The 22141-nt window shown below is 39.4% G+C and overlaps 1 protein-coding gene across 1 annotated transcript in view; it reads left to right on the top strand.

The window, feature by feature from the left end:
- The window catches only part of Prkar2b (protein kinase cAMP-dependent type II regulatory subunit beta), a 94198-nt gene extending 79508 nt beyond the window's left edge, over window positions 1-14690 (top strand). The window contains exons 7-12 of the mRNA XM_028768808.1: window positions 1564-1717; window positions 6484-6585; window positions 8605-8679; window positions 9790-9855; window positions 9955-10093; window positions 12622-14690. Coding sequence (XP_028624641.1) covers window positions 1564-1717; window positions 6484-6585; window positions 8605-8679; window positions 9790-9855; window positions 9955-10093; window positions 12622-12755 — 670 coding nt within the window. The 3' untranslated portion in view covers window positions 12756-14690. The remainder of the gene's footprint in view (window positions 1-1563; window positions 1718-6483; window positions 6586-8604; window positions 8680-9789; window positions 9856-9954; window positions 10094-12621) is intronic.
- The last annotated feature ends 7451 nt before the right edge of the window (window positions 14691-22141 follow it).

Raw genomic sequence — 22141 nt, 5'->3', positions numbered from 1 at the left:
TTCCTTCCTTCCTTCCTTCCTTCCTTCCTTCCTTCCTTCCTTCCTTCTTCTTTTTTTGTTGTTCATTTGTTTTTGTTTTTCAAGAGATTGGGTTTCTCTGTATAACCTTGGCTATCCTTGAACTCACTCTGTAAAGCAGGCTGGCCTCAAACTCACAGAGATCTGCCTACCTCTGCCTCTCAAGTGCATTTTCCTGGTTAGAATGCCACCATGCCTTTCAGTTGGAGCATTTACTCATTTCTCCATTCTCCTGTCCTTGTGCCCTAGTGACCTTCCACTGCAGTGCTAGCCAGGGTTAGGGATAAAAGTGTAACCCCAATGTATCCCTTTATGTAAGGCAGAGTCATAGTTTTGATGTTACAGCCTTCCCTAAAAAGCTCTTAGAAATCCACTCAATTTTTTTTATTATTATTTTTAATTGAACCGTAGGTGAGAGCCCCAGGTGCTCTTTCAGTGGGTATGTTTTACAACATTCTCTTCCAGTTAGATCCTAATCACCCATTGGCATATGAAACACTCCAGCTCACGGAGCAGCTGATTGAGGTCACCCACATAGTCAGTGCATCTGGCCCACAGCCAGATCTCCTGTCACCAGCTTCTGTTCATGCTCATTGCTGTCATGCACTGCCTGAGGCCTCATAACGTCAGGGAGGGAGTCAGTGTGAAGAGTAGCCCGCCTGTTTAACAGACTTCCCACTGAGGGAAGGCCATGTGGGAAGATGGCCTGTGCAGAGGGATAGCTTATATGAGTGTAGGGCCTGGCCACATGAGCACAGGGACATGTGAACGGAGTCTGTTTGCCTGCAAAAAGCACCTCAAGGGAAAGCCAGCACAGAAAAATCTACAGAAAGACTAAGGCCAGAGGCTTGGTCTGAATCTCTACCACTTTCTAGTTTCAGCTTGGAGATGACCTAAAGTAAAGGGTCAAGGAAGGAGTGTTAAGGCTTTGTGGTTCAATATGATCTAAGAATTCAATTCTGCTTGTAACCCAAGCCAGCCATGTATAATAGATAAAGACCTTTGTTTGTGTTCTAATAAGACTTTATTGGCAGCTGGCCTGGGGGCCAACTCCTCCTGTAGTTTATAAAGGACTCATCAGCAGATTGTTAGAGCTGTATTCCTTTAAAAAGTAGCCATCTTCTTGTGGTCTTGGAAGCCATATACATTTCTTTTTAGAAACATAAAGTATAAAGTTGACAGTCAGTGACCTGTTATACTGATATGATAGTTTACAGTCAATGACCTGATACTTCACGGTTCCTACTGTCTGAGATAAGTCCAGCTAGTGTTTGACGTATGTACCATAGATGACTTTCTGCACACTCTATCACTGATTCTAACTTTGCTTAGTTCCATTTTCCCTGTGCGTTGTCCCTGTCCTGGTGTAGTTGACGGTCTTTTCCATAGGTCTAGAACAGATGAGCACATAGTTATCGGGGATAGGCAGGCAGCAACAAGATGGCATTGCACAGGGCTCTTCTCTGAGGTACTGAAGCACTGTAATTAAATGTTACCGAGTCATATTGTCTCGGATCTCAATATGAAATTGTATATGTCCGACAGAGGAACATTTGACATTTATGTAAAATGTGATGGCGTTGGAAGATGCGTCGGTAACTATGATAACCGTGGGAGTTTTGGAGAACTGGCCTTAATGTACAATACACCCAGAGCGGCTACAATCACTGCTACCTCTCCTGGTGCTCTGTGGGGTTTGGTGAGTAAAAGATTTGCTTGACCTAAATGTTATTATTTTTGAAAATTATCATGACAGGAGATAGGCATATACTCCAATATTGTATTTTAATTTTAATTGCTGGTTTTATTTGGGATCACAAGTCATTGGCATTTGTTAAGCATCTGCTAGATGCTACACTGTTAGGTGCAAAGTCTGTGCTGAATCAAAGATGTATGTCCTTTCTCAGGAACTTGAATACACTGGCCCTTGGGAATGACCTCAGATGCTCCTCTCTTATCCATGATTAGAAACCACAAGCCACAACAGCTGGAGAGATGGCTCAGTCAGTAAGGTGTCTTCCGGATGAGAAAGAGGATCTGTGTTTGGATCCCAGAACCAATGTAAAAAGTTGAGCATAGTGGCTCATGCCTGTAACTCTGGTGTTGGGGAAGCAGTCGTGAAAGACACGCAGATCCCCAAAACTCATTGGCTAGCCAGTCTGGTCGATCAGTGAACTCCAGGTTCAATGAGAGACCTTGTCTCAGAGCTGGAGAGCAACACAGAAAAGATATCTCACATCAGTCTCTGATTCCTATATGTATATGTGTATATGTGCACAAATGTCCAATCACACATATGCACATACCCTCAACTAACAAGTGTGAGTACTGTAACACACACAGACATTCACAGCCTTTTTCTCAACTAGATTCCTGAGGTAAGTAGTATAGTCTGTAAATCAGTGGTTTTCAGAGTGACCAACTGAAAGTCACAATTGGGGAACTTCTTAGAAACATCCCAGGCCCCCCAAAACTCCTGCATCAAGAACTCATGAAAGAGGGCACAGCAATCCTATAGTGTCAGAAGCATTCCATGTGATTCTGATATGTCCTGCAGTTTGAAAAAGCATGTGTAAAAGCAAAGCAAAACAAACAAACAAACCAAAAAAAAAAAAACAAAAACAAAAGAAAAACAGTTCTCTTGATGGCATCTGTTGATTGGCAATGTACAGTAAAATAACCGTTCTTTTCATTTTGGATACTGGAAAAAAAATCTTGCCTCGATTCTCCCCAAATCTAACCATTCTCTTTGGGTGAGCTGTGGATGCGACGATGGACTGAGCATTCCTAAGCCAGAAACTCAAAGCTTAAAATGGCCCAATCCAGAACTTTTTGAGCACCAACGTGATTCCCCTTATGTAAAATTCTATACCTCACCTAATATTCCAGGTCATTCAAAATGCAAGGCACATTACAATATATACGCTACACCTTTAGACCATATATATGAGATATATAAACTATGAAATTTACGTTTAGACCTGAAACATGTTCCCAAGCTACTTTGTTGGGACCTTTCAGAATCTGGGCAGTCAGGAGTGGGGGCGGGGGGAGGAGAGCGGTGGTAGGTGCGGGGATGGTCTTTAAAGTCTGAAACACTTCTGGTCTCAAGAATTTCAGACAAGAGATTCTCAGTCTGTATCTTTAAATAGATGTCTTAATGGTAGAAATTCTGTTAAGCATTGGTTCCCAGACGTATTGGCTGAGGAGCTAGAGGAGCTGTGCGGGTTCTGTCAGAGGTAGCAGAAGGCAGAGCTTGAGTACTAACAGCTGACTGGCTTTAAGGTGGGGTTCTCAGTCTTAGTTTGGTAAGCTTGCAGACTCCCAGGAACCCACTTACCACCCTGCAGTTTGCACATCTGTGATCTAAGGTGAGCCTGGACTTGCTTGGAATGCCCCCAGGAGTTGTCTGCACTGCCTGGTGTCTCACTTCACCTTAGGCCACACAAAACAGTATATCCCATGCTCTTGACATGCAGGTGTTAGGTTGCCCTCAGCTCTTTGTAGAAGAGGTTGTAACTGTCCAGCTTCAGAGGGTTGCTGAGTTACAGAATGTACACACCATTCATCTCAACCTTCCACTCATAGAACATCTAGCTCGAAAGAAAAAACAGGATACTTAAACTTCTTTGTATTGGAGCCAAGCAGTCATTGTATGCCTATTAAATGAGTCATTTTTATAAGTTATAGGATAAAAAAAATGGAGATTATTTTATGTAGAAAGAACCACATCACCCAAGTATGTTAAGGATGTCTTAAAACCAAGAGAGGACAGTCACATCAGAGCAGACCTGTAGTGCAGGAAGGACTCACAGGGTCGGGGTGGGGGCTAATCTTGTGTCTGCCATGACCCACCCATTACAGAAGGTGTAACCTAACGTGGAGCAGTACCACTGGAGCTGCTAGTAGGAGTCAGGGGTCAGACAGTAACGAGGCGTCCTCATGCATCTGTGGTTCAAGATCACACATTTTCAGATTACCCCCCACCAGCATGGATAGTTTCAGCCCCGATGCTGATTGTAACTATTGTACAAAGGGCTCGGAGTTTTTGTTTGCACAGTTCTTAAGCTTCTAAGAAAAATTTCAGAGATTTCTTTTGGTACTCTATATATGTGAATGACATTTATAAACAGTGATAGTTTCTGAGACATGCATAAGTGCAATATCTTTAAAATCACAATGGACATAATTTCATTATATTTGAAACTTGCTTTTCAAGAGCAATTTGCATACCCAATCCCTTCTAGGGAAGGTCGAGGCAGAGCGGCAATGTTAGACCCCACAGTCTGCAGCCCAGTGGTTGTAAGTGCAGGGGTGAAGAGAAGCGGTTGGCAGGGAGGAGTCCTCATCCTAGAGCATCTGGAAATATCACCCTGCAGCTCTCATCCCTGAGAGATTAGCTGACGATGTGGCCACTCCAGTGGCTCAGAAAGGCCATTGTGGAAGTGACTGGGAAGAAAGCATTTGAAATTGGGCTTCCTGGATTTGTTGGGTCATAGTGGGTTGTGAAATGGTGGGCCATTAACATTTCTCCCTGAGATACACAATTCATGATTTATTTCTAAATGGTTGAACTGTTTCAGGCCTTCTCTGTTTTAACAACAACAAAGGTCTGTCTTTAAAATGTACCTGCTTCCCAAATCTGACTGTATATGACAAACACACGGGCCACTTTTGTAAATGTAAATTATTTTACCAGACATATAGAGATTTTGATTAAAGTCTTTAGTTTTAAAAATTATCTCAGCAAATTCTGATGTAAAGTCAGGCTTCAAAAGAGCTCAGTATTTTTGTGAATTAACTAATAAAATTAGAAAATATACTTTATTATATGTACTTTTAATTTTGTGTGTATTGAGGGACCCATATATAGAGGTCATTTGTGTCCTTCTGATCAAAGGCAGGCCCTTAGGCTTGGCAGCTGGTGCCAAAGTACAGCTGGCATCTGAATGGTAATAAACCAACTCTGGAAACAAGATGTTTAATTTCCTAGTGTCTCAGTCTGTCTGGCTGTTAGCACAAACCACCAAAGATGGCGAATGCACTGACATCTCACTGATCTAGAGGTTAATAACTCTTAAGATTCAGGCACAAGAACTTTGGTGTCTGGTAGAGGGCCAGCTCCTAGATGCCCTCATTTGGTGGAAGGGGCCAGGCAGTTCTCAAGGGTCTTTTATGAGAATTACCTAATTCTGTTTATGACAACTCCACACTCTCATGGTCTAATCACCTATTAAGGCCCATCTCCTAAGGGCCATGCTGAGGGTTAGGATTGCAACATATGGAGTTGAGGACAGACACATTCAGTTCAACATAGCTAGAGGTATATCCATAGTATATTGGCATAACAAAGTATTGATTAAGTAATATCCAGTTTTAATTTTACTTAAGTGATATAATTATTTATTGGTGAATGCCAAACTATGTGATTATGTGATTACATAAGAATGAAAACATTTAATATAATATCCAATAAAAACACAATGAAAACATTTTATGAGAATTTCTGGAACATAAAGTTTTTGGGGAAAATAGCTTTCTGAGCTGCTTTGTGTAAACATTTCTGTCATTCCTAAATTAAGTTCTGCATTTCTAAGGTCATAAAAATATGAAAGAATTAGACTGTAAACATGGTAAACTCTGGGAAACGATCCCAGTCAAGAATACAGTTTCTTTGAACCTTCACATTTTCAAAGGAAAATTCTGATATGTGGGTATGAAAAAGAGCCTAATAAATGTGCATTTTTATGAATGATTCTTTCTGGATTCTTTTCAATTGTGTTTCTTGTAGTTTTCATTTCTGAACATCAGAACCAGTACATTTATTTCTGTCTTTGTGTCTTACTGAAGTAGATATTTAAGAAAATAATACTACAAAGAATACACTCCCAGACTGTGTCTGCCCTACTTCATTTTTATATAAAAATTCAGGTCTGGTCCTGTCTACTTAATTGAATTTGTAACCCTGCCATCTACAGGGAGGGAACGGTACTGAGATATTTTTTTTTATAGTGTGACACTGCCTCCTTGTGGACATAGAATCCATGTGCTGGTCAAAAATCTGTGTGTCTCAATCAGTAGTTCAATCCTTTAAAATCATGTTGTGGTGACCACCAATTCTAACATTATTTTGTTGCTACTTCATAATCATAATTTGTTACTGTTATGAATCATAATGTAAATATTTCATATGCAACTCCTGTGAAAGGGTCACTCAAAACCCCAAAGGAGTCATGGCCCACAGGTTGAAAATCACTGGTCTAACTGAAAAAAAGAAAGAAAATTTTATATGGTTTTATAGCAAATTTTGTGCCTAAAGAAATGAAAATATTGAATTTTATTAGTTGAGATTATAATTATGCTATAATTTTTACTTTTAAAGTATTTAATTATTATATATTCCTTGTAGGGAAAGAAACAATTTGTTGAGATTTTAACTGCATTTGTACTTGCTGATCTCTTTAGGACAGGGTGACCTTCAGGAGAATAATTGTAAAAAACAATGCCAAAAAGAGGAAGATGTACGAGAGCTTTATTGAGTCCCTGCCATTCCTCAAGTCTCTGGAGGTGAGCTATGCTTTACTCTGCTGTGGTGGCTGCTTTGTTAGGAAGCATTCATTTCCTGAAAAGTTCTTGTGACACTCTTACGAGGCCAACCGTGCTGGGAACTTGAGTTTCATCCCCAGAACCCATATGAAGATAGAAAAGTGTCTCCTGATCTCCACACAGAGTGTGTGCTGTAGTACCCTACGGTAATAACGGTGGTGATGGTGATGGTGATGGTGATGGTGATGGTGATGGTGATGATGATGATGGTAATAATAATAATCTTAAAGTTTATTTATATCTTACTATGCAAAGAACAGATGGTGATATAAGACTCCATTGCTATTTCTTTTACTACCAATAACTACATTTTATCCTGCTTTTTGGAAATAAGGTCCTTATCTAGACTCTATAGCAAGTCTATAGGTGCTATTTATCTGAGAGCAGGTATAAGAAAGTCAGTGTCCACTCAGCTTTCTCCTCACTAGAATTCAACATGTCGAAAATCTTTTCTCCCTGTCTTCAGAGTACCAGTCATTTTCTGTTAACTTCACCAGTCCCACCTTCTGTCTGTACCATCAATACCTCCTGTATGGCTTTAATCAGCCACCTACGGAAGAATCCTTTTAAATCTCAGATCAGTGCAGTCTTGTTAACAGCCTTCCAGGACTGGATAACTTTGATGAGGGCCACCGAGGTCCTGCCCAGTATCCCGAGCCCTGAGTCTGTACCTCTCCTGCATTTCTAACTGTTCCACGTTCATCCTGCCAGAGACATTAGCTTCCTGCTGCTGCTGCATACACATGCCAGGCCTCCCTTCAGACCTGTGTACTTGCTGTCTGCATACAGCAGCCTCCTTCAAACTCCATGGCTTCTCCGCAGTTCTCCTTCATTTCTTAGCTCAGATGTCTTCTCAGTGAGGCCAGTTGTTTCTTATCTTTGAAGGTAGACACTTGTGAAAGAATTGTTATCTTACAAATTCGGCTTTGCCTTAATTCATTGTGAAGTGCTTTTCTAGACATTTTATATATTATAAAATCATAGATAAAATATTATTGTCATAAAATAGCAGATGTCAGTGTGGTAGTGTCTCTGTGAGTTGCTAGTTTATGCCTGGGGGAATCTTGGCCACGCTGTGGAATGCACAGGCAGCTGATCTTCTTTAGAAGCTCCTGTCCTCAAATAGAATGCATCAGGGAGGTAATCCAGTCAGATTGAGGCATGTGACGTGACAGAAGCAACTCAGGAAGGGACTTTGGCAAATTGGAGAACATGTGCTCCCTCTAAGGGAACAGCTGCCACCCACCATAGCTTTATTGCTGCCATATGGAAATTTAGGCTGGGAGCTGGCTGAGTTTTCTGGTATTTTACAGGAAACTAGAAATACAATTTTTTCTGCTTCTGGATTCTAGCAGTTAATGTAACAATGCCACAAGTGAAAACTGTTGAGTTTATTTAACTGTATAGGCCCACCCCTTTTAAACATGTAAAGCAGGTGAGATTACGCAGTTGGTCTGTGTATTATCAGGGTTCTCCAGTGGAACAGAGTTTATATGATGTATACATGCATGCATGCCATTTATTAGAGTGGCTTATAGGCTGTGGTCCTGCAAGTCCAACAAAGGCCATCTCCCAATGGAGAGTCCAAGAATCCAGTAGTCCACAAGGCTGGACATCTCAGCTGGTCTTCAGTATACTCTAGAATCCTGAAGAAGTAGGCTCTAATGGCAGGGCAGGTGAGAGCAAGCAGGCAGAGGGAGCAAGAGCTTGCTTCTTACGCATCCTTTATAGAGGCTGCAGCAGCAGGTGTGGCTCGGGTGGAAGGGGGGTCTTCCCAGATCAAAGACTCTGGACTAAAGGTGTATCTTTCCACCTAAAAGATCTGGATTAAAAAAATGGGTCTTCCCACTTCAAGTGACTTGAGGAAAAAAATCCCTCCCAGGTGTATCCAGCCATTTGGGTTTTAGATAATTCCAGATGTAGTTAAGCTGTAACCAAGAATAGACACCACAGTCTCTACCACTGCACTCTTCTTCGTAGGTTTCTGAACGCCTGAAGGTGGTGGATGTGATTGGCACCAAAGTTTACAATGATGGAGAACAGATCATTGCTCAGGTATGATACTGCTCTGCCGTTCAGTTTAGGATTACATTCCAGAAGGTCTTAGAAATCCTGTTAAACTTTGTTTTCATAATTAGTATGCAGTGTTGGATTAAATGAATATGACTTCCACCAAACAATCTATTAAAAATGCTTTTACAGCCAGTAAGTAATCTGGATGTTTTTGTTTATATAACTTGCTCCTAATGACTGTGCATTAAACCATTACCTAGCTGAGCAGTTTGCAGTTTGTAACATGAAATCCACATATATACTGGGAGCAAGATGTCATGTGTAAGAGGGAAAAGTGGTGACTCAACCATAAAATGAATAAGAACCCAGGTCCACAGGCAGACGAGTTTCATGTGATTAGTTCTTGAGATCTATTCCAGATAACACTCACCAGAAAAAACTCATTGTACCGTATGCTAGCGTTGAATACATTCATAAAAATATCTTCTGACCCTCATGTTTTTCTGTACTCCCAGTGAGGATCAGTTTTATTACAGTACCTGTTAGCCAGACAACTCCTAGAAAGTAGGCTATATACACAGCTGAAAGATGCACATGACTTGGATGTCTAACGAGAGTTCATACAAAAACCAGGAATACTGGTTGTGTACTTTGAGAGAGTATAGGCTTTTCAGTCCCAACAGTCTTTTCAGAGTCAGAAGTGCACTATCATAGACTGACATGTCAGCTTGGTGCCTAAAGGCTATAAAAGTTCCCGAGTCAACAACTATAACTTCTGAATGCTCCCAGGTTCTTTTGCTCCTGGCAAGTCTCTGTGCTAATGCTGGTCACTTTGGGTGGACACCGGGAGCACAGTGCTACTTTCCAAGGAGCACAGAATGTACCGGCACAGCCTGCTGACGGGAGGGGAGGGGCTGCTGGGACACACAGTGTACTGCTTGTGTACTGCTCAGCACAAAATTCAGGGGAAGATTCCTAGTCTGGGTTACTTGTTATATTTTCTGGTAGAGAATGTATTATTTCAGATGCCTAAGATGTTACTATTGAATTATCATAACTTTACAGACGGGAACCTGCAGGCCAGTTTCAGAGGCATGATTTCAGAGTTGTTGTGGAACTTGCATGTTCAACCCTGCATTTTTGTTTCACTAGGGAGATTTGGCGGATTCTTTCTTCATTGTGGAATCTGGAGAAGTGAAAATCACAATGAAAAGAAAGGTAAACAGTCCCAAAATTCCTCACATTCTCAAGGAAAATAGTGGATTTAAAAGAAAAACAATCTCAGACTTCAATATAATGGATTTGTTGTCTCCTTAGGGTAAATCAGAAGTTGAAGAGAATGGCGCTGTGGAAATTGCTCGGTGTTTTCGGGGACAGTACTTTGGAGAGCTTGCCCTGGTCACCAACAAACCAAGAGCAGCATCTGCACACGCCATTGGGACTGTCAAATGCTTAGGTAGGGATCACGGTGGTGGGCCGGGTTATGTCTGTATTCCAGGCCTTCCTATCATATGGGCCATTTAATTGTGTTCACAAGTGCTGAGATTCTCACAAAGTATGACTACGGTTCGGACTTTAACTATTGAAATAAGAGCTCCTAGCTAACAAGTCCCATATCTGTGTAGTCAAGAAAATGCCACGCGTTGTGTTCCTCAAAAGAGAAGGATAAAATGGCTCATTTTGTGCAGTCCGTTGTTAAGTTACAGTGTCAGTGTGGGGCGTATTAATCCTAGCCCAGGACTGGCTTTAGGTCTGTTGGAGCATAAGCAACTGCTCTGATCCAGCCTCTCATTGCTGTCTTCTACTGGGCAGCTTGGCAGGAATGCCACTTTCAGTTGGTATCCATGGGGATTGTGTGTCTGAGGAGTCACTCACTTTGGTAATGAAAACACAGTTCAGGAAAGAGGAACATAAATGACATTTAAAAAAATTTGGTTCGGTGATAATTATCCTCTCCACACCTCACAGTTCACGAAGGTGAAAGTTAGTTTAAGATTCCCAAGGTTCCTCAGAATTAATTCCTTACAGAGTCACTTTGTAAAAGGTTTTCAATAGATGCAATATTAGTCAGATGATACTCTGGTAAAAAGAGAAGAGGAAAGCTGACAGAAGTTCTCAGCGTTCTTGACTGTCAGAGTGAAGGTGACATGAGAAAGGTTTCTTCATCCTGTAATCGTTGTATTAAAGGGTGTGGGGGAAATACAGGAAGTATAGAAAAATGCAGAAGACGCTGAGACACACATGTTGTCATGGTCTGCCTGTGCTTTCCACTACCCCAAGTCCTTTCTCTTTGATCTGCATATGTTTTCTGTTTTTAAACGTGTTTCCACTGTAGGAATTTTTATTAATACATCAAACTTTTGCATTCTGTTAGGTAAATATATACACGATAAATTGTCTAGTCACTCGCTGTTAAATGTTTTATGGGCTTTGGGTCCAATTTGTATGTGTGTATATACATACATAGATGGCTTTTGGTTTTTCATTATAAATGGATTTCTGACCAGGTCTTAAATGATTCGCCTTAAATAGTACAGATTTTGTCTATAAATGACATTTTCAGGAACAGCATGGGTTTTGCATATTCCCCATCATTACCCTCTCCTCTCTGTTGGTACCATTCTACTCTTCAAATAGGCCCCCCTTCGCTTTCAGGGAAAGTTTTAATTTAGATTCTTCATCTGAAGGAAAACATACAGTGTCTATTTCACTTAATGTGAAGTATCCAAGCTTTGTTCTTTTTTTCTGCAAATGATACAATTTATCTTTCTTTATAGCTGAGTAATACTCCATTGTGTATATACATTTTCTTTTTCCATTTGTTGATGGATACTTAGGCTGATTCCATAACTTGGCTATTGTGGCTAGTGCTGCAGTACACACAGGATAGATAACTCTATCCTATGTGGATTTTGATATCTTCAGACATGTGCCCAGGACTGGTAGAGCCTGGATGACATTGTAGGTCTGGTTTTAATGAGGAACTTCTGTACCGATTTCCTAGTAGCTACAGTAAAGTATACTCCAGAGTCCTTGCCAGCTTTCATTGTTTCTTGATGACAGGGGTACTTTAACTGGTGTAGATGGACATCTCAGTGTAATGCTGGTCTGATTTCTCAGTGGCTATTTCTTTTTTTAATCTATTGGCTACTTGTTTAGAGAAGTAGTTCATGTGCCTCTTTGGTGACTCGGTACACATGGCTAGGCTGCTTTAACCTTCACTAATGTGCCTGCTGTACCATGCAAGAATGCCCATGAAGCCTTATAAACCTTCCCTTTTTACCTTTGCAAATTGGAGAGATAGAGTTTGATACATTAGAACAGTGTGATGTTTACTACAATGTATTACAAACTCAGTTTTAAAATTCATGAGACAGCCTGGTCTGCTGTCTCCTGTCTATAATTCCAGCTCCTGAAGCACAAGGATAATAAATTCAAGCCCAGTTTGTTCGTGGTTAGTGTGAACTACATGGCCAGGCTGCCTCGAAACCAAACATTCAGAATGCACGAGACAGACAAGCAGTGACGCATACGGTGGTAGAAGCAGGTGAAAGCCTTATGCTATCACTTTGGAGTGACATCAACAATGGTCTAAATGTGTAAAACCTCATAGCATGATATTGTAAACTCTGAGAACAGGGTAGGAAACACTCTTGTACCACCTTTGGGCAGTTTATATTATTAGGGTGAAGCATTAAAGTTTATCTTGCCCTGTTGAGACCTTCACTCCCTCAGCATGGATAAGGACCTTCCATCAACTGCACCACAAGGTCTTCATTTGGTCATTTTGCATTTTAGACTGTAGCCAGAGATGTCCCTATTTCTTTTTCTGAAGTAGAACATTTTAACTTTTCCCCATATCTACCTAAAATTCTCTTGCATTGTTAACATATCAAAACTGCAACATCATAATAGAATATCATAGTAGGGAGGAATGACCTAGCAAGGAATGGTATTTTTAATTTACTTTTTCTCTTTTCTTAGCCATGGATGTGCAAGCATTTGAAAGGCTTTTGGGACCTTGCATGGAGATTATGAAGAGGAACATCGCCACCTACGAAGAGCAGTTAGTTGCGCTGTTTGGCACAAACATGGATATTGTTGAGCCCACTGCATGAAGTACAAGTATGGAGAAGACAGACCATTAGTGAAGCAGTTACATAGTAGTGCTTCGTCCACTGAGGATGTGTTTGTGTAGATGCCGAGCATTTTCTGTGATTTCAGGTTTTTCCTTTTTTAAACAACAACAACAAAAAAACATTTACAATATATCAGTAAACAGTAGTGATTTAATAGTCAGTAGGCTTTAACATCACTTTCTAATGGATAGTTCATAAATTAACATAATCGTAAAAATGACTTTCATAAAACTGACTGAAAGGTTTATTCACATGGTTATACTATATTGAAAGCATACATGTTTAAGAAGATAATTAAAAGATGTACTCATAGGCCAATCTGTGTGTTTGGATTATTCAAATATCGTATTAGTGACTAAGCCCCTTTAAGAGGGAAGCTGGCAGTGGTTCATGCACTCTAACGTGGTATCACATTCTTTTTATAACTCGTCAGACAGTAAAATGTCAATCATTTCATTTTCTACCTTTTCTGCTTGATAAGTTGTGTGTTAGCCTTGGCCTGTTGGTAAAATGGTGTGAAAATCATATGCAATTTTTAAATTTTTTATATTTTTGCAATAAAGTACATTTCAACTTCTTTGACAAATGTCAGTCAGCAGCCTGGGTAATTGAGTGGCTTTTGAGTCCTGGTAATTTAGTCATTACGATAATTGGGCAAAGTCTTTTAAGATGAAAGATCACAACTGGCATCTTTCATTACCAACTCTGTATTGTCACTGCTTCCCATTTTTCATTTAGCAATCTCCTGTATTCTTTATAAATCGCATTTTGATGTTTAATGTCACAAAGGTTGTAATTTTTTTCAAGGCAATTTAATCTTAATCTGACATTTTTTTTGTCCTCTAAAAGTCCTGAATTTTATATTTAGAAAAAGGAAATGTTTCCTGTCACTATCAAAAGGCATTTGCACTTCTTACCCACATGCCCACAGAATATGACTTTGCTCTGTACAGTCTGAGTGCCGCAGCCCTGTGCTTGTATCTCTGCCCACGGCCCTCTGCTCTTCCTTGTCCTGAGTACCAACCAGCAAGCTCGTTGATCAGAAGTCACCAGTGTGTTTTGTCTTTTCCAACCTTCAAAAACTCTACTGCAGTGGTGGGAATAAGTCTGTGTATAAGCAAAGCCATATGTAATGATTAATGGAATTTCTGGCCTTGTTCTTAGCTTTAAAGTCAACTCCTAGTTAAAAGTACACAACATACAAAATTTTCTTTGGTCAACAAGATACTTATTTTTATGCCAAATATGATGAATTGTTATATACAACCAAAGCAGTTATACTTTTAAATAATTTTTAGGCCCCATGACCAAATGTCTAGAGACATTAATTCCCACCAGTTATTCACATTTGAATGAGTAACTTCATTCTGGGAAACATGTTTCTGGGGAACAGAGGTATCTGTGTATGTTAAATTCATCTATGGCTGTCACGATCTTATAAGAGACTGTTTATAGTCCTACTTGTACATGAAAACATGGCTACAATGTTAAATGGATAATATATAAACAAAAAGTTAAAGTGTGTTCTACTGTTAGCTATACTTTTAGCCATGTTTTGAAATACTAGTTTTGCATAATCTTTCTGTAGGAAAAAGAGCTCTCTCCACATGAAGGTAACATGTTTTCTATTTCAGAGTTCAGAAGCCATGTGTTAAACAAGGAACAATTCCTAAAACAGAAAAACAAGAAAAAAAGCCACCAAATGCCTGGCCCATCCTTCTGTGTTCTTTACTCACTTTCCCGAGTCCTCTTGTGTTGCATTGCAGAGGCTGACTGTTGATGTTCACAGAACAGGAAACCAATGCCTGTCGTTAAAGGAACCCCAACCAAGGCTATAAATGCCAGCCATGTTATTTTCAGTATTGTTGGTTATATTTAAAATTTCCTTATAATAAAGCACACTTTTATAATAAATGTTCTAAGCCTTGTTTTCTTCCTTATTATGGCATGTCTAGTGTATAAATGCAACAAAAAAACCAGGGGCTATGGTTCATGGAAGCTGTAACCCCGTAGCATTCAGCAGTAAGAAAGTAAAGTTCTGCACTACTGTAGGGCTGTGTAAGATTTTAACTACTTGTTAAGTTTTTAACTATTGTGGTATTTCGCACATTATTTTGGCCAAATATGACTAACTGGGAAATTTATGTGGAAAGCTTTTCAGTTAAAACACCTCGTTTGCCTTGTGGGTGCCATTATTAAATCCATAGTTAGGAATCTTACTATTTTAGAATTCTTTGATGAGGCTTTTATTCAAAGACGTTACCTCTTAAGTACACACGTGTGGCTAAGGAGAGTGTTAGGAGTCTTTGAGAACAAGATTCTTCATTTTTTTTTTATTTAAGTTTAGAAAGGTATGTGTGTCTCCTGCTTATCAGTATGAATTTGGGCTTAGCACCTATGTTTTAACAAAACTATTACCTGCAGTAGAGGTTGGATAAATATATTTGGTATCCTGGTCACACTGGCATCTAAAACACACAACATGTTTTGTGTGGAGGCTGCAGAGAAACGAGGACTTGGGATTTTACAGAGATATGTGCAGAGTTGTTTTCATTTTCAAAGGATACTTAATACAGATAACTTTTTCAAGAAGTGTTATGGTGAGTAGATAGCTTTCTGTGGTCTTCAGACACCATGCAAGTTTGAAGGCATCTCGCTGGGGCTTCGTTATGCCGCTAACAAGGGACTTCTCATAGATAAAACACTAGCACTCCAGAGAGGAGTAGGGATACTGGCTTTTAAAGTTTATAGTGGTGTGTGGTGCAGACTAACGAAGAAGAGGAATTTAGACAGCTTCACCTGTTCCGGAATATTACAGGCAGCAAAACTGGCTAAACAATTAAAAACATAGTTGTATTCACAGCTATTTGAAAACAATAATACCCAGGCAGTGGCAGCTCACGCCTTTAATCCCAGCAATGGGGAGGCAGAGGCAGGCAGATCTCTGAGGTCAAAGCCAGCCTGGTCTACAGAGTGAGTTCCAGGAGAACCAGGCCACACAGAGAAACCCTGTCTCCAGAGAAACAAAGACAAAAAAAAAAAAAAAACCTCAAAAAAATCCCAATCAAACAAAAAATAACAAAACCCCTAATATAAATAAATCTTATCATTGTAATTCATGAGTTGTGAAAATGTAAGCAGCCAAATATATCCTCTTTTCAGAGGACCCTTTGTATCCAACAATAACCACAAGATGATCTCTGTTCAGGTGCACCTCAAGGAGAGTCCATGACTTCACCAAGACATCAATGGCAGAACTCACATTGAGATTTCTTTCTTGTTAACATCTTGGCCTGTGTTAATGTCAATTATAAGCCTAGTCTTATTTAACAGTCCATTCTGAGAGGAAAAACTTTTAGTAACATGGGTCTTTTTTTTGTATATTGGTAAAATTTACAAACTTTCAAAAAAATCTCTAAAATTCTTTAATAAGTATCTGTATGTGGTAATGTGATGATTTATTTATAGAATTTGTTTATATTAAAATGAAGTGCCACCTACTTGAAGGTTTAACTATAGCCTGAATCTTGCCATTCTCCCAGACATAAACATTACACTAGAAAGTGGTGTGTGGGTGTATATGGAATATGCACGTAAGTGTACACACATTTACACTTATTTTGATAGCACCAATTATAATTGTTTCATGGTAGCATGTTAGCACATTTTTTTACTCTTAGCAGGAAAACCCAAAAACGACTCCCATATACAAGGAAAAGTTAGAGAACAGATAAAAGGAGGCTTGGTTGTTTACTCCTCCGTTCGACTCTTTTTATTAGATGAACTGGGAATACAGCAAGTAGAACCACCCATGGTGAATGGAACACAGATGCCTTTCTGGAATCCCCGTCTTCTCTGTGATTTCCCCAAAGGGTTGTTTGTGGATTCATCCATTTCCTTACAAAGGAGTAGAGGGAAAACACTTGAGAGTCCTCCATTAAATGGTGTAGGGATGAAGGAATAGTGGTCCTAACCGGCCTCAGACCCCCACCCACCCACCGAAAATAAAATTTAAAATGTGTGTGTGTGTGGGGGGGGGAGTTGGTGAGATGGCCTGAATTTAATCCCTAGCTTCCGGAAGGAGATAACCAGTCTCCTGAAAGTTGTTTTCTAACCTTCATGCATGAAACATGTAAAACACAAAACTGTGTACAGACTGATCAAGCTTTGGACAAATGAGAACAGTGGATACCCAGCTAATAAGTTCTCCATCCTGCCTTGTCTGCAACCACCCTGATAGAAAACCACCTTCATTGTCTCTATTACCTAATTTTGACTTCTATAGACTTGCCTTGCCGTGAGGCCTCAAGTGGCCTGGAACTCAGAGAGTCTTGCCTCAGCCTCCAGAATGGCTGGGATATGGGCTTTACCCTGCCTGGCCTTCTTTTTCATTTTTCTTTTTTCTATAGTGTTGGGGATCTACCCAGGGCAAGCACTCTACCACTGAGTTTCATTTTCAGACTGTACCATTGTGTATTTCCTGTGAAAAGCTTTACAAGAATCCTTGAGTAATTTAGTCGAAATATTGAATGAAGTTACTTTTTAAAAAGATTTGTTGATTTTATATATACACGAATACTCAAGTCTTTTATACACACCGGAAGAGGTAATCAGATCCCATGCTCACAAGATGGTTGTGAGCCACCATGTGACCATGTGGTTGCTGGGAACTGAACTCAGGGCCTCCAGAAAAGCAGCCAGTGCTCTTAATCATGGAGTTCTCTCTTCAGCCCAATGATGTCATATATATGCATGCATCAGTGTTTTCCCCGCATGTGTATATCTGTGTGAGGGTTTTGGATCCCCTGGAACTGGAGTTACTGACAGTCATGAGCTGCCGTGTGTATGCTGTATGCTGGGAATTGAACCCAAGTCCTTGGGAAGAACAGCCAATGCTCTTAACTGCTGAGCCATCTCTCCAGCCCCAGATGAATTTACTTACTATTTGTTCATTTTCTATTTCTGTCCTAACTGGACACCAACCCATGTCTTACTGGTCAACAAGAGAATCAACTGCACAACCCTGGCATGTAAGCTGCCCCTCTTTGGACAGCATTCAGTCAGTATAAGTGTGCCTTCTTTTACATGACTGTGTACGTGAGATGTGAACAAATTATTTTTCTTTTCTTTTTTTTTGTACTTTCTTTCTCCCCCCACCTTGAATAAATCTGAGTTGCCCAGGCTGTTCTTGCACTCTTGGCTTCAGGCCATCTCTTGACCTCACCCCCCAGTAGGAAAGACTACAAGCAAGTGCCACTATTCTCCATTACAGATGACAATGTTTGGAGTGGCATATTTAATTATTTTAAGATCAGTGTCTGTTATAAGAATGTCTCCCCCTCATAGCTCTTCTTTAGAGCATCACTAGAATGTTGTCAACACCAGAACTACAGTGCACTATGATGATCTGTGTAACTTGATGGTGCTGAGGTGTGAGAATGAGGCACATATTGTTTGCGTTATTGACACGGTGAAGAAGACAAAAATAGTATTTAACACAGCTGGAAGCTGTTCAAGTGGAGTATCTTATCTGAAATGCCTGGGACCAGAATCATTTATGGTTTCTGATCTTTTTGGAATTTGGAGTATTTGCATAGGATAGCCACCAAGCACAGATAATTTGAAGATGTGAGATCCGGAAAGTACTGCAACCTAGAAAAAAATGTTTGATGCTTGCTTAAATGAAGCTTAAAATTTCAAACTCCACAGCACCTAGGCTTTCTTGGTTAGTGCTACTTAACCTGTACCGGCTACACAAAGGAAGCATATGGCTGAAAGCGTATAGCAAGTGTTTTAAAATGTTCAAAACAGCACATAACTTACAGGATACATTAGTAAAGCCATGCTGCTTGTTTCTCTTATTATTCATTGTTCACCAGAAACCTACTTCCTTGCTTATTTGCCAATGGCCAAAAGACAGTTCCAGGGATAGAGAGCGGCAGCCATGACTGAGGGAGGGCACACTGTTAAGAAAAGGTTAGTTACTAGCGTAGTATTAGGAAGGCTGTGAACACAGAAACTATTCCTGTGGCCTTAAAGGTTCTTTATGAAATGCAGTTATCCTCAAAAATGAAGTACTTTTACCTAGCAAGGAAAAAATGTATACTGAACCTCCAAACAAATGTCAAAAATATTGTAAGAACTTTGTGTTAAGTAGGCCAGAAAACAAGAATTCTCCATTCTAGAAAACTAAAAGACCTAAGAATTATCTTTTCAGTTTGAGTTTATAAAGCAGATGTGAGATGAAACAGAATTATTTATTCACTACTCTCATTTCATTTATACCAAATTGGGCAAGTCTGCAAGAACTCTTGAGAGCAAATGATAGCCAGAAGTAGCAATCTTCTTTATTTTCTGAGAGTACTCAACCATTTCTATAGACTGTCACCTCTTAAAATCCAAAGGAAAGTGAATATATACAACTGTTATAGGTTCTCTATAATCAAATTCCTTGCCACCATTGCAAGCTTGTCATCTAAATTCAAATCCAACCTTTCCCCTACTTCCAGGGCACAAATCTCTCCCATATCCTGTATTTGAAATGGAGACATGAGTAATCTCAGTTATTTGACCAAGAAACCTAACAATCATCCTTGCTTCAACTTCTGTTGATTCTTCTTCCTGATAGGGCTTGCTTTATGGTCGCCTGAACAAAATCCAAACTTCTAGTTGCATCATCAAAGATTTGAGGCACCTTGTGACTCATTCCAAAATGACACTCATTATCTTCTAGGAATTTCCACAAGTTACAAGAATACTTTGAACTAAGTTGATTATAAAATGGACTTGTTTTCAAACAGTAAGATAATATGGGGAGCTATTTGTGTGAATTTAAATATTCTACTAAAAAGCTATCTGAAACTTTGGTGACAGTATTTTGAAGTCTTATGGTTTGGTCTCTCTCAGTTGTAGTATTTGTTGAACCTTTTGATAACTAGATTAGTGGTTTCATAAATATTCAAGTAGATGTCATAGGCTTTCTCTTCTGGTTTTGTTTAAGTAGTAACTGTTCTAGAGATGCTGAGATCCAGGGGTATTGCTTAATTTCACTTCTCTCTCTCTTTTTTTTTTTGTTGTTGTTGGTTTTTTTGTTTTGTTTTTGTTTTGTTTTTCGAGACAGAGTTTCTCTGTGTGGTCCTGGCTGTCCTGGAACTCACACTGTAGACCAGGCTAGCCTTGAACTCAGAAATCCGCCTGCCTCTGCCTCCCAAGTGCTGGGACTAAAGGCGTGCGCCACCACCGTCCGGCTTAATTTCACTTCCAAATAGATAAATTCTAAATAGAGTTTCTCTAATTTTTTAAACTATTTTTAAACCATCTTTAACCACCTAAAACTTGTTTAAAACAAATTTCAAACTGTTGGTGTTTTGATTTGAGGTTTTTTTTTCACATTCTAGCAGATTCTATACATGTGTACAATATATACAGTAACCCAGAGCAGGCATTCAATGTTTTTAATGTTAATCTTAGCCTGAAAATGTCTGAAGAATAAGATTTTCTAAGATCTTATTGATCTTTGTTCTGGCTTTTGAGCTGGCTGCTTTTGTTGTTTAACTAAGAATTAAATGATCATGTTAAATATGCATAAGTCACTAAGGTGTTCACTTAGTTCCCCAAGGAAGTCAAAAGGATTAAATATCTGCTACAAGGTGTGTGTGGTGTGTGTGTGTGCGTGCGCGTGCGCGTGCGCGCACGCCCATGTGTGTTGGGAGAAATTATAATAATTGTATTTATCTCTGATTAAAGTATCTGAATCTAACATATTTAATGACATGGACATAAGATAAAGTATGACAAATGTTTTAAATCTTTGTATTGTTTTCAGTAGAGGGAGTTAATAAATAATATGAAATATATGAATGAATGAGAAAGATCTACAAATTTAACAAGGGGTAAGACTTCATAATTTGTGTGGAACACCTTTATCTGAAGTCAAGTTTATTCTTCCCACGCTGGTAACTTACAGCTTTAAAAACAAAACAAACAACACTATGGCTTTGAAACCTGGGAAGTGTGTTTGTGTTTGGCATTCCCACCTCCACTCCTTTCTTTTCCTAACACTCAGGGGAAGTGGGAGTTAGAGTTTCCATACTCAAGAGAGACGGATAAATCAGTTGGTCAAGCTTTCAGGATTTCAGTTTTGGAAAATACAACTTTTTAGTTTCGAGAACATATAGATATCACTGGCACTAATTTTAAAATGTTAAGTATGTATATTCTAAGGATAGAGGTTACTATTGTTTGGGTTAAGAAATTAATATTGGTGTTTCTGTTTTTACGTTATGGATTTTGATGGCATTCCACTAAAGAAAAAGTACAACAAACGTGAAGTGACTGAAACACGGTCATGCTTTTGGGACTCACTCTACAGCATCTGAAAGTTGTACGTTAGAATTTTTTTTTTTAACTTGGCGGGGGAATTAGGCATGGGAGGGGCATTCATCTGGATTATTTTGAGGAAAACAATGCTTGGTTGCTATTCGTGAACAGGATATCAATCCCTGCTCACTTGCGCGGGCTATTTTACAAATAATTTCCACTTTGAGTCCAAAAGCAGAACTCAAAGGAATTTGAAACCTTGTTTTAATCATATACAAGTAATCATTTGTTTACTGATTTTGTTATGTAGCTTTCAGGCACATTCAAAAATTCAAGAAATGTGGGCAGTTTTAAAGAAGAAAGACTTCGAGCTCTTCCCTAAATCGACTTTAGCAGAAGAATTCTTACTCCTTCTCGTTTTTCAGCACATTTCTAATTATCGAAGAAAACAAAACCTAATTCACAGTTTACATGATTAAGCACTTCAGGCTCAAAGAAAAAAGCCTCAGTAATGCCTATGTAACGCTTATAATGTGAATAGTAAAAATGCCAATTACAGACTAGCTGCTCTCAGATGCTATGAGCAACCTCCTTTAAAAGGAAGTAACTAAAGCACAAAAGTCATTCCCCACTTTTGGTCAGTGCCTTAGTAAAATCAGGAGGAATTCCTAGTAGAAACAGAATGGAAAGACAGTTTTCTTTCTGAACGCTTAGGAAGGGAGAGACACAGTTAAAATATTCACCAAAGGCACAAGTAATCAAACTACCAAGTTCAGACCATACAATCTACCTACACTCTTCTGTGTGAACTTTAAGAAAATGTAGGCCAGTATGGAAACATCGCTTCAGATGCCTCAAATTCAAAGCCATCGTCCAGTGCCCCTAACAGCTGTGGAAATTCTCGAGCCCGATATTGTCTCATTCTTAAATTCTACAGAACACAGCACTTGGCTGTTTCTCAACGAATCCTAGCCACACTGTACATTGGTAAACTTCTCCAGTTGTTGTTGGCGTATTGAGTCAAGGGTTAGTTGAGGAAAAGAATC

Source organism: Grammomys surdaster, unplaced genomic scaffold (assembly GCF_004785775.1).
Source record: "Grammomys surdaster isolate TR1022 unplaced genomic scaffold, NIH_TR_1.0 188, whole genome shotgun sequence".
NCBI classification, from domain to species: Eukaryota; Metazoa; Chordata; class Mammalia; order Rodentia; family Muridae; genus Grammomys; species Grammomys surdaster.
This window is presented reverse-complemented; position numbering and strand designations above follow the sequence as displayed.